The 17,176-nt window shown below is 51.2% G+C and overlaps 1 protein-coding gene across 1 annotated transcript; it reads left to right on the top strand.

Moving 5' to 3' along the window:
* The first annotated feature begins 226 nt into the window (after positions 1–226).
* Positions 227–13,730, top strand: SEPT3 (septin 3). The gene is made up of 10 exons (XM_009878780.1): positions 227–434; positions 6,126–6,317; positions 6,562–6,690; positions 7,388–7,469; positions 7,839–7,976; positions 8,332–8,449; positions 8,881–8,976; positions 12,018–12,117; positions 12,598–12,649; positions 13,553–13,730. The coding sequence occupies exons 1-10, from the start codon at positions 425–427 to the stop codon at positions 13,686–13,688; spliced, it is 1,053 nt and encodes a 350-aa protein (XP_009877082.1). The 5' UTR covers positions 227–424; the 3' UTR covers positions 13,689–13,730.
* The last annotated feature ends 3,446 nt before the right edge of the window (positions 13,731–17,176 follow it).

Raw genomic sequence — 17,176 nt, 5'->3', positions numbered from 1 at the left:
AGAAAAGGCCTGTGCAGTGTGGGTGTGCAAGGACTCCCCCTCTGTTACACAGGGGGGCCCCTTGGCAGCAGCCCCTCTGCCCCCGTGGCCATACCCCCCCAGGCGGGGATGCTGACGGGGGCCAGGGATGGAGCCGGGGGCTTGGGTTGGAGCCGGGGGAGGGTGCGCGGGGGGAGATTTTGCGGAGATGTTTAATATTCAGGTCACATGACGATGGCAGCAGGAGCAGCACCAGCATCCCCACTCGGCTGAAATAGCCACTGGAGAAGGAGGGGAAGGAGAGGGGTAGGAGAGGAAGACACAGGGGAGGAAGAGAGAGCTAAAAGCGGAGACTTATAGCCCATTGTGCTGCGCCAGCGGCAGGGTAGAAAAGTGGGGAAAGACCCACCCCCTTGGGAGAGAATTCGGAGACAAAGGAAGCTTCATGTTCAAAGGTAGGATGCTCTGCGCTGGGCAGGGATGGGCGACGCCGGAGGGATGCAGCTGGGGATTTTTGTGCAGACAACCTCCTCTGTGCCCCCTGGCCACGGCAGAGGAATAACCCCGAAGGGTATCGAGAGAAATCAGTCCTGGCTTTGTCTTTCCTCTTATTTTTTTCCTCCCTTTTGGTGGCAGCAGTCTAGCATGAAGGAGAACAAGCAGAGCTGGTTGCTGGGCTGATGGGGAGTAGCTGGTGCCAGGGGCTGCTCTGAAAGAAAGAGATAATCTCAGCGGGTCCGGGGCTGGGGAAAGCCCACAAACTGCTGGGTGACTGGCTTGTCTCTTGCCAGGGACAGGCAATCTTTGCGGGGGCAGTGGGGGTGTCCTGTGCCATTCCCTGGGCATCTGCGCAGAAGCTGGCAGGTGGGTGAGGAACCCCAGCACCCATGGGCAGGTGAAAAGGCAGCTGTGATGGCATGGGCACCCTGGCCCAGGGCTGCTCAGCATCCTCTTGCCTTGTAATAGAGCAGTGCTGCCCAGGCATAGAGCTGGGATATGGGGTAAGGACTGCACGGCCGGGGAGCGGCACTGAGGGTTCGGCCAAGGCTGAGGCGAGCATCTAACCCTGCAGCAACTGGGGTGGGGTTATGCTCAATCCCTTCACCTCCAGTTCCTGCATCTCCAGAGAGGTTTCGGCACACGCTGCCCTAGATTTTACTGCAGCCCCAGCAGAGCCAGGCTCCTGCCCAAGCCCTCTGCAGAGCACTGAGGGGAATGAAGGTTGCTGCTGGGAAGGCTACGGCAGCCCAAAGGGCTGGGACGAATTTCCCCGCCTCACTTGAAATGCCCAGTGATCCTCAGGGCAGGCAAAAAGATTGGATAAGAGAAATGTCTCTGTTCTGCACCCTAAGGTCAGGCTGTGCATCCGGCATGGCTTAGCCTTTGCCCTGCAGAGCTGGGAGAAATGCCCTGGGGTCATCATGGGAACTGAGGCAGGGAAAGGGATTTTTCTAGGAGAGAGATGCTCAGTCCAGCATCTTTGCAGATCTGAAGCAAGGAGCAGATCCCAATGACTGCAAGCCCCAGGGAAGCTGTGCTACTGAAGCAGCTTCTTGCTTTCCTTCCCAGGGACCTGGCATCACCCGCCAGGGCCTCGCTCCTGCCTGCTGCCTTCAGGCTCTGAACCCATCCCTCCTCCCTGTTTTGTGCTGTGGGGTGTGGGACCGTGCCTCCAGGGCCACAGGGTGGAAGGGCCTGCGGTGAGACACGTGTGTGGATCCCAGCTGGAGAGGGACAGCCTTGTGCCACATGGGAAGAGAGCTACAGCCAGGCCGTCCCTGTGATATGTGGGGGTTAAATAGCCTCTCTTTCCTAGAAGCTGGGTTGTGGTGAGCAACTGTTTGCAGCCCTCCCTCCCTCCCTCTTGCCACTCAGACAAAGGACTGGAAGGCAGGGGGAGGGGATGCGACTGTATCTGGGTTATGGGGACAGAGTAGATGTTAGTCCTGGCTACCTGAGCCCCTAAGGGACCTGCAGGGCCACCTCTGTCCCCAGCTAGCTCCTGCAAATGGCAGAGGCAGGCGGACATGAAGGGTGTGCTGTGGTATTGGTGTATGCTGGCCTTCCAAGGAGAGGTTTTGTGGTGGGTCGATGGGTGGCAGAATTGGAAGGTAGCTGGAACCGCTGTCCTGGTCCCAGATGTTGTACCTCTTCCTGCTCCGGAGCTGAGCTGGAGCATCTCCTGTGAGCCAGAGATTATCCTCTGGCAGCCCAGCCCAGGTCAGCTCCCATGGGAACCAGGCAGCAGAGGTATCACCAGCAAGGGCTCCCTTAAATGAGCTTCACTCAGCACACAGGATAAAGCAGCAGGGAAAAGGGTGGCAATGCAAAGAGCGGATGTGAGTGGTTAACCTTGGCTAACCCTCTATTCATGATCAGCTGTACTGGCTGTAGTGCCCTACCATGTATTCATTCCAGGAGACAGCTGGAAGGACTACAGGATGTGCCTGGGCTGCATAATGCTACCCCTTGACCAGTCACTCAGAACGCTAATGAGGCTTCCTAGCAGCGTTAGCATTACTGCATGGAAAACGGAGCCATTCCCAGGGCGTTTCACGTCTCAAGGTGTCTCTCATAGCTCTGGCCTTGGTTTTGCACACCCTGACTGTCTCAGTAGGCTTTTCCTCGGCTGGCTCCTCAGATTCCTCTGTGGGAGACAAGAGGTGGAAAACTGTGTGCAGAGCCCTCAGGTACCTCTCTGCAAAATGGGAGTTTCTCTTTCTGAGGCTATGGGAAGGCACCCCACGGAGGGAGGGAAGCAGGTGACTGAGAGGAGAAAGGGAGGTTGCCTACCCCAAGATCTTGAATGTCCAAAATCAAAATGCCCAGGGTGACATCACCGATCTAAACCCCAGGAAATACTCAAAGGGACTTATGGAGATCTTTTCTCCTGGCCTTAAGGCTTTTTATAGGTGCTCTGGAACTTGACTCTGAAATATCTGCTCAAGCCACTGCAAGCTCCTGGCTCCAGCAGTGAAGCCTGCAAAGCGATGGCCACATACTGTGATGTCCATAGCAGAGTTAGAAACATCTGCTGGCTCTGGGAAAAACGTCCCTTGGTGAGACTGGGGGATGAGTTATGAACCCCTTAGTGAGCCCTGAGGTTGGCTGCCAGCAACTTCCCTCCTTCCTCCTCCTTGTGTAAGAACAGAGTTGAAGGAATACTGGAGAGGGCAACAGACTCCCTGAGGACAAGCTACTGCCTGGGCAGCAAGAGGGTCACAGCCCGCGTGGCCCGGGTCCTGCACACATCCCATGCAGCTGCTCACCTGGGCTTTCCTCCCAATCTCGACCTCTTCCCTGTTCACCTCTGGGGTTCATTTGACCCCATTACTGCAGTAGCCAAGTGCCTTTCTGGGGGCCACAGCACTCTGCCCCATCTCTCCTCATCATTCCTTGTCTCTCTCTCTCTTCTTCCTCCCTTTGGGGCAGGTGAGAGCCCAGCAGGACTGTGTGGGGTGCGCACTGGAGGATGCTGCAGCAGGATGAGGGGCACGGCACAGCCACACAATTATGGTCAAAGTGGTGTGGGGCAGCCTGGGAAAGGATGAGCGAAGGGCAGGGTGCAGGAAAGGCAAGAGGCTTGGCCCCCTGTGCTGCGCCGGAGAGATGGGCTTTCCTGATTGGCAGCAGCTTTGAGAAAGCTGGAAGAAGAGAAGAGGAGCCCCAGGGGTTGCTCTGTCAGCAGAGAAGGCACAGACTAGCTGTGACAGGTGTAAGAGCAGATCGAAGCTGAGAAGCACTCGGCTCGGCAGGCTGCCTTCTCCAGCAGCTGCCCGGCAGCATGAGGTGCTCCGAATTGCCAGTTTGGCTCAAGCCAATGGTCCATCTTGTGCTCTGGTGCCCCCAGGGTGCTGCTCACTGCTTCAGGAGAGGATGATGATAGCTCAGAGTGCCCTTACTCAGTGGGGAAGAGCAGGAGTGGTGGGGGGGGCATCCTCCAGCAGACCTCTCCTCTGCAGGCAAGGTGGAATGGAGGTGGTAGAAGAACCTTTAGATGTCACCCGCAGTGCTGTGCATGGGTAGCTGTGCTACCATCATCTCACATGGTGGGAAGAACCCATTTCCCAGTTGAACGTAAAAGGCTTCCCAAGTCATGTAAAAGGACCTGGGCAGAGGCACCCTTCTCCCTGCCGAGCACGGCCCTTCTGCAAGGTCTTCCCTCAGCAAATGAGAGTGGGATATTAAAGCTCATATAAAACGTAAAATGTCCACTGTGTAGAACAGCCATTGTGTCTGCACAGGAGCTTTAATATGGGAATGCTAGGCAGGGTCAGCAGCCATCCCTGCCTACTGCAGCCTATTGCAGCCTACAGCAGCCTCTAGCTTGTCCTTCAACAAAATCTCTCTGACCTCTTTCCACCCCCAGTCCCTGCCTGGCCTGGCTGAGCTGTCACGGGGACCATGCACTGGTGCTATCAGTGTCCCCAGCCCGGTAACCTCTGAGCAGCCTTCTTCTCCAAGAGTTATGTGTCACCCACCAAATGGCAGTTGTCTGCCTGGCTGCTCACATCCTCCTGTGCAACCAGCAGGTTCTGCTGAGAGGAGAGAAAAAATCCACTGAAATGATGGAATGGGATAATTTACTGTGAGTTGTTTGGACTGAAGTGGCATCCAAAACAAGCAGAGTGCTTACCAAGCAAATACGCATGCTGTCCCTGCCGCTGAAAAATAACCATTTAATGAGACAAAGCATGGTGGAGTCAAGTAATTAGAGCGGGAGAGGCTCCAGTTTGCAGCTGGTTCATATATGAGAGATATTTGATTCCCATCCCCTTAATTTTCCTTTCTACATTCACCAATTACAACTTTTCTTCTGTGCTCTGTCCTCTCTTAACCTTCAGCTTCCTCCCAGTGGGTGGGAGATGCTCTCTAATGAGAAAAGAGATGGAGACAAATGGATGAGGCCTGCCCCGGGCAGCGTGTGCCATCACCCGAAAAAAAGTCAGAGAGGCCAGAAAGCCCACAAGGACTTTCTTTTCGCCTGTTTGTTTTACCCGGAAGTAGTGAGGAGGAGGAGGCCAGAAGGGAAAGGTGCAGATGATTAGTTTATTGACCACGATGGTTAGTTTCTTAAGCATGACAAAACTCATCAATCTATGGGTGGGAGGCAAGCACAGAGGTTGTGGCCATGTTTTGCAACTCCACCACTGCCTTCATCTGAGGAACTCAGGCTGTACAGCACAGCCAGGAATGCAGCTGCCTCTGGCAAGAGCCAAGGTTGCAAGTTCTCACAGTAAATCCCAAACTCTGTTTCAATGCCAGGACTTGACAAGTGATAATTTTTGAAAGTCTATTCCATTGCAAATTGCATGCTAAACTTGGAGGGGCAAAACACTAGTGAACCTGGTGAGAACTACTGGGAGACAAAAATGAGAAGACAGAGCGTTGGGCACCCGATTAGGAGCCAGCCAGCTTCACTGGGTCTGCTCCTGCTGTCTGGAGGTAGCCATCAATACTTGCATGTTCAACAAACACCATTTCTCCACCTCCTCATATAGAGTGATACATAGAAGAGTGTGCTGGAAATTCAAGTAGATGTTTCTCCATGAAGAGTCTTACTGCTAAAATCTTGTTCAGTCATCCTTAGTAAATCCTTGAAATGGATTCTCAAAGTTGCCCTCAGCTTCTGTGATAGAATCATAGAATCATAGAATGTTCAGAGTTGGAAGCAACCTCTAGAGATCATCTAGTCCAACCCCCCTGCCAGAGCAGGAGGCCCTAGGGCAGCCACACAGGAACCTGTCCAGGTGGGTTTTGAAAGTCTCCAGAGAAGGAGACTCCACAACCTCTCTGGGCAGCCTGTGCCAGTGCTCTGTCACCCTCACTGTAAAGAAATTTTTCCTCATGTTGAACTGGAACTTCCTATGTCCCAGCCTAAAACCATTATTACTTGTTCTATTACTGGGCACCACTGAGAAGAGATTGTCTCCTTCCCCTTGACACCCATCCCTCAGATATTTGTGTATGCTAATAAGGTCCCTTCTCAGCTGTCTCCTTTCAAGGCTAAACAGCCCCAGTTCTCTCAGTCTCTATTCATAGGAGAGATGTTCAAGTCCCTTAATCATCCTCGTAGCTCTGATAGGTCAGCAAGGAGGTCCTTCGTGTACCTCAGTGATGATTTTTCCATCTTTCTCCCTGTGCAGGGTCAGTAGAGAGCAAAAACGAAGCAGCCATGTCTGAGCTGGTCCCAGAGCCACGACAAAAACCAGTCGTACCAATGAAACCCATGGGCATTAATGCCAACCTGCTGGGCTACATTGGTATTGACACCATCATTGAGCAGATGCGCAAGAAAACCATGAAGACAGGATTCGACTTCAACATCATGGTTGTAGGTAGGCAGAGACCAGCTGAGGTACCGGGAACCATGGCCTGGGGCTCTCCTATGAGGTACAAGAGTGAGCCCTGCAGAGAGGGCATGAGGGAGCAGATGGTGCTTGCTCTGGGGGAAAGGAGAGCCTGCACAAAGCAAGGAGACACGTACACCCCCATCCCCTGCCAGCCTGGCTCCATCCCCTGGGCCTGCTGTCATTGCTGGGCTATGGCAGATCTCATGGGCTTCCTCTGTGCAATCCTCAGGTCAGAGCGGACTTGGAAAATCAACTTTGGTGAACACCCTCTTCAAATCCCAGGTGAGCCGCAAATCTTCAGGCTGGAATCGGGAGGAGAAGATTCCCAAGACAGTGGAGATCAAAGCCATCGGCCATGGTAAGAGCCAGGCTACTGGGGTGGAGACAACACTGATGCCTCATCACAGTCTTCTAGAAGACCCCAGTAGTCTATGCAAACAGTTCTTTGATATTAGACAGCCCTTTCTCCATGGGAAACTAAAGGAGAAGTGCCATTTTTAGATGGCTTCAGATAGAGTCAAGGCCTTTTCTTAAGGCCACAGCCTAAGTGAGAGGTAGAGAAAGAGGTGTAGATACTTCTTCTGCCAAGACATTAGTCTGCATATGTGGATTAAGCCTTGCTGTTAAGTTGTTTCCACCTGAAGATGCTTAATAATCTTTACAAATTGCATTGGTGGGTCCCATCCCAAGCCTGGTAGAGCACATCTCCACATGGCAAAGCACCAGCACAGCTTCTACAGTGGTGAAGTGTTATGAGCGTCATCTCAGATTCAGGATGATGTGTTGGAGGGGAGGCCAAGTTGTATAAGGTACAAATCTGTTTTCCTGTGGCAGTGTGGTATAAGGTGGTTTTTGGTCAAAGGTTACCAAAATTTGGGGTCAGAAATGCAAGTTAGAGTCAAAATTTTTGAGGCGTGATGGAGCCTGGCCTGGTCATTCTTGCCGGGCAGGGATGAGGGCAGAATGCTCTTGTTCCCTTGTAGGGCACAGAGGCATGTTTCATGATAGAGCACGTCCCCGGGGAGGTGTATAATTGTTTGAAATTTCTTCCACAGTCATTGAAGAAGGTGGTGTCAAAATGAAGCTGACAGTGATTGACACACCAGGATTTGGGGACCAGATCAACAATGAGAACTGGTGAGTTTCAAGTGGTCGAGGCCTTGTGTCCCAGACAGGGCTGGAGTTAAGATGGTGTATGGAGTGACTCTCATCTACTTGGCCTGGAAAGCTTCTGGGATCCTATTACACTTGGTAATGGAGATGGGGAATTGTGAACACCATGGGTCTATGTGCCTGCTTAGGGGTATGCACACATTACATAGTGAGAGCCTATTTCTGTGCCCAGTTACAGAAACTCTTAAATATCTCTGCTGATGGTGAGATGCTTGGGGTGTATATCTTTTATGCCTGGGCCTGCTTTTGCTGCTGTCAGAGCCAGGAACACTGTAGGCAGGAACATGAGGAGATTTGTACCTGTCTATTCATATCTCTTTCCTACTTTAACAGCTGGGAGCCTATTGAGAAATACATCAATGAGCAATATGAAAAATTTTTGAAAGAGGAGGTGAATATTGCAAGGAAGAAACGAATTCCAGATACGCGAGTGCACTGCTGCCTCTACTTCATCTCCCCCACGGGCCACTCGTACGTACACTGTCCCTCGTCCTTCCTCAAGCCCTCGGTGCCTCTGTGACAGATATATACCCTGCACTGCTCTGTCCCAGCCACCGACCCAGGCGTCCTGCCTGAGGGCCTGGGCGCTGCTTAGCTTAGCTTTGGGTGCTGTGGGGCTTGAAAGGGTCTAGGATAACAAGGGCAGGAGAAACACCATTGTGTTTTCTGGGAGAGGGCAGGATGGATGGACAGAAGGAGATAAGAGCCTGGTGGCAGCAAGCAGGGTAGGAGGTTTCACTGATGCCCTGGTGCTGAGAGAGTCACTAGGATGTGAGGTGAGGAAGGTAAAGTGATTCCTTCCATGTTGTTCCCTCTTGGGCTGCAGCTTGCGGCCCTTGGACCTGGAGTTCATGAAACATCTCAGCAAGGTAGTGAACATCATCCCGGTTATTGCCAAGGCTGACACCATGACCTTGGAGGAGAAGACTGAATTCAAACAAAGAGTGAGTACCTCCTCTCCTGCATGGGATCCTTCCCTGCCCCAGCCTGGAGGTGGGAGAAATGAACAGCATCCTCAGGATTGCAGAGCAGGGCATGCACAGAGTCCAGTGCTGCATTGGCAGGCAAGTCCTGAAGATGCAGCTGTTTATGGCTCTGAGGGTATCTTCTAAAGGGGAGAGAAACGTGTGTGTCCCTGTAACATCTCATTATATGCTCTGTCACGGGAACTCCAGAGCCAGAAAAGCAACCAGTGTTGGGGAAGAAGGACTCATCACTGCTGCCGTGTGTCCTCACTTTGCGGCACGCTTTCCTGGGGACAATCCCTCCAGCCCCTGCCTGCTGGAAGGATGTCCCAGATGTGTCTGCCTGACCATCCCACCTGCCTTCCCTTCAGGTTTGTGTTGCTTTGTGCTCAAACTCTCTTTCTGCTCAGGTGCGCAAAGAGCTAGAAGTAAATGGAATTGAGTTTTATCCCCAGAAAGAATTCGATGAGGACTTGGAGGATAAAACAGAGAACGACAAAATCAGGGTAAGAAACATTTTATTGTAGGAGGGGACCAGAGGATGAGAGCTGGTCATATTTAATGAGTGTAAAACAGGCATGTGTCACTAGGTCTTAAGTGCTTCATGGTCTGTGAATAAAAGAAGCAATGGATGTAAGGGATGGGCGTTCCTCCTTCCTGGCTTAATTTGTCCCCATCATTCCTACAGGGTGCTATGAAGGCTGAGTAAGGAGGGATTAGGTTTCACCTCCTCTTACTGAATGCTCTGTTTGGCTCACTAGTAAGGACCAAAGAGGTCTAGTGTGTGGCTGCTGTCCTGTTTCCATCCCAAACAACTGCTCCATAAGCCCTCTCATATGCTGACCAAACTTGATGGGAAAAGCAGTCCAGTTCTTTGCTCCCTCAGCCTCTGTGAGTAGGCTTGTCCCATCCTTTCCTTCTCAGAGCATTAGAAATTATCTCCTAATTTCCAGCTTGTGTTTCATGGCCAGGTTGCACCCAGGATTATATTTGTGTCCTTGTGCCGACACTGATTCAAGCAGTTCTCCTACCTAGTGATCTTGTCCATCACTCAAGGCATTTACAGAGAACAATGCTATCCTTTGCTGACCTTCTGGTTAGCTAAAGGAGACATGTTCCCTTGGATGAGCTTCCCACTCCTCAGCAGTCCATGCTCATGGTCACTTTCTTCTGTGCCTGATCCAGTTTCATTTGTTTTTTTAGCAGTGGTGCTGGCACCTACTCTCCTCTGTCTCTTCTGAGACCTGAATCGCTAAGCCCATGGACCACATGTGTTTTTTAAACAACTACATCACACTGGGGGCTCGTGGTCATCTTGTGACTGACTAGCACATGGGGTCCTTCCTCCTATTCAGTTGCTGCTTGCTCATGAGCTTTGAAGCTGTAGCAGAAATTCTTGATGTTGTTCCCTAAATACTGCTCTTTGTGCCTCAAACTTACATCTTTCCACATAATAACCCAATCTGCCTTTGTACTGACTACAACTCTTGGCCTTGTGGTGATAGAGCATTTAATTATCTCACTGATCATTTTTGTGGCTAGGTTATTAATGAAAATGGATGGGCCTCCATGGCAGTCCTCAGGAAACTTCAGGAGTTTTGCATTAAAGCCTGACACTTGCCCTTTCAACTCCCCCAGCTGTCACTGTCCCAACAGAAATTCTCACCTTCTCTGTTGCCGTGGTTCAAGTCGACTGGGACAAAGAACCACACGGTCTTCAGCTCACTCCTCCTGCTACCCTCATTTCCACAATGATGTGGAGGGAGACAATTTCAGCTAAAAAGGCTCAAGGGTTTGAGATCAAGGATAGGGAAAGTAATAATCTAACATTTAAGATGATGGGTAAAGAACCAGAGCGACTTGGGGAGAAAAACATAGATTTAATTCACCACCCCTCTTTGGCCCCCCACCCCTCCCAGCTTCCTGGCTACCTCATTCTCCCTCATCTGTGCAATGGGAGCAGGGGGTGGGAGGTGGAGTCCATCTGGCCACTTCCCATCGTCCATGGCAGCTCCTCCTTGAGAAAGAGAGCTCCTCACAGTCTCTCCTTCCTGCTGCTTGGTGTCCACCTCATGGGACGCAATCCTCTTCCTCCTTGTGAGTCTCTCAGGGCCACGGATTGCTTTGGGTGCATCTCCTGCTGATACTCGGTCTCTCTCCCCTCTCGCATGGGGCTCTGCATATACTGATGCATGCTGGATGCTCTCACCACCGTCAGTCTCCTCAACTGGCAGGCAATCACCTTCCTACCGTCTCAGCCACCACAGGGCTCCAGGGAAAGGTCCTGCTCCAGCAGCTTTCTTCTGCTTCTCTTCAGAGACACTTCTCCCCCTCTTTCTCCTCAGGGACTCTTCTCCCTCTCTTTCTTCTCAGGGACTCTTCTCCCTCTCTTTCTTCTCAGGACGATGTTCCTTTGTTCTCCTCTCACCTCCCCCTCCTCCAAGAGAAAAAAACTCCCCAACATTAAAGACAGGGCAGCTAAACACAAGAAAAAAATTAAAGAGAAAGAAAGAACAATGGGGTTTCCTCTAAAATACCTTGATGGCAGAGGCGCTGATTGGCCTGGCCCTGGCCAGAGGCAGGTCCAACTCTACCTGGGGGTGGAGGAGGCTCTCGAACTTTTGCATGAGTTTACTCGCACCTTTTTTTACAAAAAAAATCCCAGTCAGACTCAAACCCATGACACCTATCCTAATCACTTCCCATTCAGCAATACATCACATTCTGGAGAAGATTGCACAGGTTTTGCTCCATGTCCAAACTGTTACTGGTTTTGAGGAAGGCAACACATTTTGTTCTGCACTTCAGCATCATTGCCCTAGGTTTTGAAATTCTCACATGTAAGAAATAAACTGCTTTTTGATCTCCATTCTTGTGGTAATTGCAGTCTCTTCCCAAGCATAGAGACATTTATAAAGCAGAATAAATCTATGAACATCTGCACAACCTTATGGACAGCTGAGTCTCCTGCACCCCGTACTCTGGAAACGGATGGTTTCTCCCTGTGCTTAGAGATATCTCGGTCCCCAGTATCCTCACCTACTATCCCACTTCCCAGGAAAGCAGCACCACTAGCCCATTTCTGGCCTTCCTCAGTGCAATCATTTCTGTCATTAAATTTGTTGAATGCTCATGTGTCTTTTTGGGGAGGATTATCTTGAGTCCTCTCCTTCTGGTGAAGAACTACAAACTTGGGGAAAACAACTCACCAAAAATACATATGAGCAGCTCTGCAATGACAGACCTTCTCTTGGTTACACCAAGGTACTTCTTCTCAGTCTTTCCCCTCTTCAGAAATGTTGGAGATGGGTGCAGAAAAACTCTGCCTCCTGCTCCGCAGCTGTTGGCACTGCTGAAAGGTAACCATTAAGCTCTGGGGGTGCAAGGACACCTGTAAAGCAGGGGTCCAAAATGCTAGAGGTAGCACTGATGGGTGAGGAAGACAGCCAGGGAAGTGCTGCTGAGAGGACAAAAGGTGGATGGGGAACAGCGATGGTGATGCTGTCTGTTATGGGTTCAGTAGGTCTCTCCACATGTCTCTCCCCAGCAGGAAAGCATGCCCTTTGCCGTAGTGGGCAGTGACAAGGAGTACCAAGTGAATGGCAAAAGAGTCCTGGGCAGGAAAACACCTTGGGGAATCATTGAAGGTAAAAATCCTCTTGCATCTGGGAGCTGGAAGTATCTCTGCAGGTCCCCTTGCAGACAGTGGTCCAGATAACATGTCCCATGGCTACCTTCCCATCCCTTTTGCAATAAAGCTTTTGAAACCAAGCAAGAGGAGAGTTCTTAAATAGCTTTTTTGGCATAGGTAACTGCCATGGTCAATGTGGTACCATTACCACCAACCAGCAGAAGCTAGAGCCACTCTGAACACCGCTGTGTGTGAAGCTGAGCTCCTGAGACTGCCTTAGTTTTCAAATGAAAATTCTGGGGACTGCTCAGCACCTCTTAGTGTGTCTCCTCAATGCCTGACGGCCTAGTGTCCAGACAACTGTGTGCCCTTTCTGAAGTATGCAGGCTCTGCTCTCCCAGAACTTGCCCCATGGCAATGATGTTCTCATGCTCTGTAACCACAAAGGGACTGCTGAAAAAAAATCAGACATAACAATTGCTTACTTTCTTTTCAGTGGAAAACCTCACTCACTGTGAATTTGCCCTACTTCGAGATTTTGTCATCAGGTAAGGCCATGGTCATGCATGAGTTTGCTCTTGATGAGCAGGGAGTCTTCCTGAGCATGTAATCCCTCTTGGTGTGAAATAGTCGTTATGGAAAGGAAAGTGAAGTACATTTCAGGCAGTGAAAGCTTACGTGGGGTAGGGTTGGACCGAGTTAAAGGGTAGATACTCTAGCATCTCTTTTAGTGACTATTTCAGGTAGGTGCTAGTTTTCACGTATGAGGTGGACATTTGGAGAAAAGCAGGGTACTACTATCTCCCATATTAGGTTGCAGCAACTTTATTTGTTGCTGACAACAGTTATGGGCTGGAGTCAGTGAGAAAGAGGCCACTACTATATCCTAGACCATGTGTCCTACCAGGTTGAGGGGTGTGCTGGAATATATGACCTGGAAGTGAAAAGTTCCACATTCCATTCAGCTTTCATTGTCCTGTCTTTTTTTTGACTGTGTTGCATGAAGTTGTCTCAGCATAAGTGATATCTGCCCCAAATTCTGTAGAAGAGCTGCAGATCCAGGGTCACCTGTGGACCTGATACACCCTCCTGGTTCTTCCTTGTCTTACCATCACTTCAGATGAGATAAGTCCATGTCTGCTCTGTCACACCAGGGTGACCAGTGGCTGTCCCACTGGCAGAGGTGTGAGAGGGCAGGACAGTGGCAAGCCCAGCCAGAGACTTCAGCTCATATCCTGCGTCATGTGTACATGTTCTGGAATGCTGATGCTCCAGCTATGGGACCCATGTCATCCATGCAGGAATAGGGGCACGCTCGTTAGCCAGACTGACCAAAGAAACCTTCCATTTATCTCGGGGAAGAAAATGATCATCAGAAAATTGATACTGACTGTGCTGATATTGGTCATTGTACTCTCCTTCCAACCCCATCATCACTTTGCCCCCTGCAGGACCCACCTTCAGGACCTAAAAGAAGTGACCCACAATATCCACTATGAGACCTACAGGGCCAAGCGGCTGAATGACAACGGAGGGCTGCCCCCCATGACTGTCGAGACAGAGGAAAACCACGAAAGTAACCTGTGAATCACACTCCACCCCAGCTCCCTGCTGTCACCCGGTGTCTCTGGATATGATAACCCGCCCCTGCTACCCTTGACCCTACCACGGGCCTGTCTCTGAAGCACATGGCTCACCCTCTGTGTTCGTGAGAGGACGCGAGCATGAGGGCCTCTGTGTGTGTGTGTGTGTGTGCCAGAGAGGGACCAAAGGCGTCTCCCCCATCCCTCCCAGAGTGTCCTCGTTCTTGGTTTGTTTTTCGCACAGCGAACTGCCTGTCATCTTCCTTTCTCTCGTTTCTGTGTCTCAGCTGTGTGTCTTGCCTGGGGGAAATAGGGATGGAGGAGAGGTGAGCGAAGGATTTCTGGGGACAGGAGGGCTTCAGAGGTGAGAGGTGTGGGGCATGCTGTGGTCCTGTTTTTTATCACTTAGAGACATGGCAAAGAGAGACTCCAGGAGAGATGGTGGAGTCAGTGCATGCAATGTCTTCAGGTGATGGCAGCAGAGATTTCTCTTGGGTCCTCAGTAGGTGGGAAGGCAGCTGTTTGATCTGAGGACATGGTGGCCCAGCATTTTATCCCTCTTTCTTGCTGTGTCTTCCCAAGGGGAAATGGCAGCTTGGAAGTGGATAGATGGAAGAAGTGATGGGCTGACAGGGGAAGTGACAGGTAGGAGGACAGAGAATCAGTTCTTGGGCTGTAGCATCTATTTGAGAAGCATCAAAGTACTAGGGGAAAATAGCTGTGTTTTCCAAAAGAAGCAAAACCCAGAGGAAAAAAACATGTTCCCACTGCAGAGGGCGCATGTTTCCTGCCCCGCACTAAAATCGAAAGCCATGCTTTTGATGCTGTGCAGATCAAACCTAGCTGTCCCGAGTCACCCCAGCTCATCCCATGGCAGCGGTCTCTCTCCACCAGCACCAAGCAGGTCCTGGCCGAACCCTTCCCTCACAGCACAGCCCTTCTGCTGTGGGAGTGCAGGGAAGATGGTGCCATGGAGGGTCCCTGCCAGGAGCTCCCCCAGGGACAGCCCCACTCGGCAGGGGGCCTTCAGGATCTTGGAGGAGAGCAAAGAGCCGTGCACTGAGAAGCACTGGGCCGGGGTGTCTCCCTGGGTCTCCACTGATGGTGGGAACACAAGAGATACCTCCTCCTCAATTAAGCGGCTGTGTCTGCTTCTCCAGCAGTCTCAGCCTGCACTGCTCCTCTGCCTTACTATTGCCTTCCCAGCTTCCATGTCCTCCTCTCCTGTGCTTCTGACCTCATTCCCTTTAAGCCCTCCACAGCTTGCTTGCTTCCTTTCTGCGTCTCACTTTCTCTGCTCTTGATGCTTTCTGTCTCTCTTTCAATCCTTAAATACTTGAATCTTCCTCTTCAGGCTGTTTCCTCCCTCTCTCAGCTCTTACGCCTTCCTCTTTATCTTTATCTTACACTTCTTCCTCCTTATCAATGTGCTTTCCTTGTGTTGGGATGAGAAGCTGCTTATTTACCTTCCCCTGGCAGTGACAGGGAGGGAAGTTACAAGACCCAGGAGCCGAAAGAGGCACAGCTTTGCTGAAGACTGTATGCTCGTGTCTAGCCAGTGTCAGCTCTTTTCTGGATGTCCCTGAGCCAGGCAGAAAGAGTCAGGGCTGGCTGGGCAGGAGGGAGGGAGAAAATCCCAGGTATCCTGAGTTTGGCAGCCTCTGCCTGTCACCTAGCGTGACACACAGTTGGCGGGGACTGTCACTCCCAGCATAGCAGGTTGCACTGAAAATGCACGTGCAGAATACACAGGTGTGGGATGGCAGTGCTGTGAGTCAGGGTAAGTGAGGTGTGTTTGGGATGGGGGTTGGAAAGGCTGATGCAGGAGGCAGGAGGAGGTCCCAGTGAGGAATTAGCAGAAGAGGACACAAGCCAAGCCTGAGGTTGATTGACAGAGGCTGTACAGGGGCCTGGGCTGGGAAGAGAGTGCTCCAAGACTTAGCAAAACCACCTGAGATCATATGTGTGTCTTGTGGCTTTCTCTGGTGCTGTCACTGCAAAGCAAAGGTCTCTTCCCTCTCACTCCCACCTGTTCTCACAAATCAGCCCTTCTCAGTGCCGCTAGGACATGAGGGCCGCAACGGCCATTTGCAGTCCTTTCACCACCCGCGTTCATGCTCCCAGTGTTCCTGTAAGCAGTGTGAGCATAGAGCCTTGCACCTGCCTTCCCACCTGCACCAGGCCTCCTCGGCCCCGCAGGGAACAAAAGCCACGTCACTGGTGCCAGTAGCTGAACCACAGACCCTGCAGAAACCCTCCCGCTATGTTTCTACCCATCCTGCCACTCATACTGGCCACTCACAGCCCAACGCGGACTCAAAGCCTCCCCCCAGCTTGTCTCCACCAGCGTGGAGGAGTCTCCAGCATCACCACCTGCCAGAAGCATTTTCTCAGCCTACTCTGCTGTGGCTGCTCCTGCCCGGCCTCTACAGAACGTTTTCAACCCAGTGCAGTAGGAAAGACTCCTCCGGGGCTCCTCTTCTTCACTGCACTGAAGCACGAAGCCACGTTCTGTCATCTATAGTGGGGGCTTTTGGAGGCGTTGCCTGCACTTGCTTTCTCGCACAGCACTTTGGTGGTCACATGGCGGCTCTAGAGGAGCTCTCTTGCTACTGGCCTGTGTCATCGCAGACTGCAGTATGGTCATTTATACAACTTTGGGTCCTAAACAAGGGTTATGGCTGAGCACCAACACTGCCCAGATTAATGAAAGCAAAGCAGACTCCAAGCAATAGAAGAGAGAGATTTCCCTTTGCCTGTAAAGTGGATTGCAAGTACAAGGCTGTGTTCTGCCCTGTAGGTTTAGGTATTTTTGTTTGTTTGTTTGTAATAAGGTGTTTTTTTAAGCTCTGCTCTGTAATTTCCTGTCAGATCATGGACTACTTCTAAAGGATCCATAGAAGCTCACTGAGCAAAGCAAGCTCAGGTATTTCTCGCTGCCATCCGCTCATGCAAATATCCTACTGGTATCTGCGTATCTACCAGGAAGCCTACAAATGGAAAAGATAAAAACAATTCCCACATTTCACGACAGCGGGAGTTGGGCAAATGTCTCTGCCAATGGATAAACTGGGAAAAGCCTGAGCAGATCCTCGCTCTCATGTGCCACCAGGACAACCGCAGCAAGCCAGATGTTCCCCGCGGAGATATCACTTGAACGATATCATGGCGGGGTAGAGTCTAAATTTCAGGCTTGGCACATTCAGAGACTTACAAATCCTTCACCATTCACCGAATCTTGCAACGCATGGTGAATCCCAGAGGTCTTTTTGTTTTCTGTATCTTTTTTTTACACCGGACTAATTCCATTGAGGCTAAGACGGTGACGAACGCCACGGCCGGTGCGGTTGGAGCGTGAGCAGAGCGAGCCAGCAGAGCGAGCAGCACTGCGCATAGGCACTAGTATTTGTGGTTAATTGTGAAGACAAGTTAATTACTGTTCGCTACGGTTTGTAACCAGGCGTCGCAGGGGGAAAAGGCTGCCCGAGAGCC

This window comes from Apaloderma vittatum, unplaced genomic scaffold (genome assembly GCF_000703405.1).
Source record: "Apaloderma vittatum isolate BGI_N311 unplaced genomic scaffold, ASM70340v1 scaffold1451, whole genome shotgun sequence".
Taxonomy (NCBI): Eukaryota; Metazoa; Chordata; class Aves; order Trogoniformes; family Trogonidae; genus Apaloderma; species Apaloderma vittatum.
The sequence above is the reverse complement of the archived record's forward strand: the minus strand, read 5'-3'. Positions and strand labels throughout refer to the sequence as shown.

What these genes read in the sequence shown, in the direction of transcription:
- SEPT3 (XM_009878780.1), top strand. An exon ending in CTTCAACATCATGGTTGTAG is followed by an intron (nt 6,318 to 6,561) that starts GTAGGCAGAGAC and finishes TGCAATCCTCAG; the next exon opens with GTCAGAGCGGACTTGGAAAA. An exon ending in ACCTTGGGGAATCATTGAAG is followed by an intron (nt 12,118 to 12,597) that starts GTAAAAATCCTC and finishes CTTTCTTTTCAG; the next exon opens with TGGAAAACCTCACTCACTGT.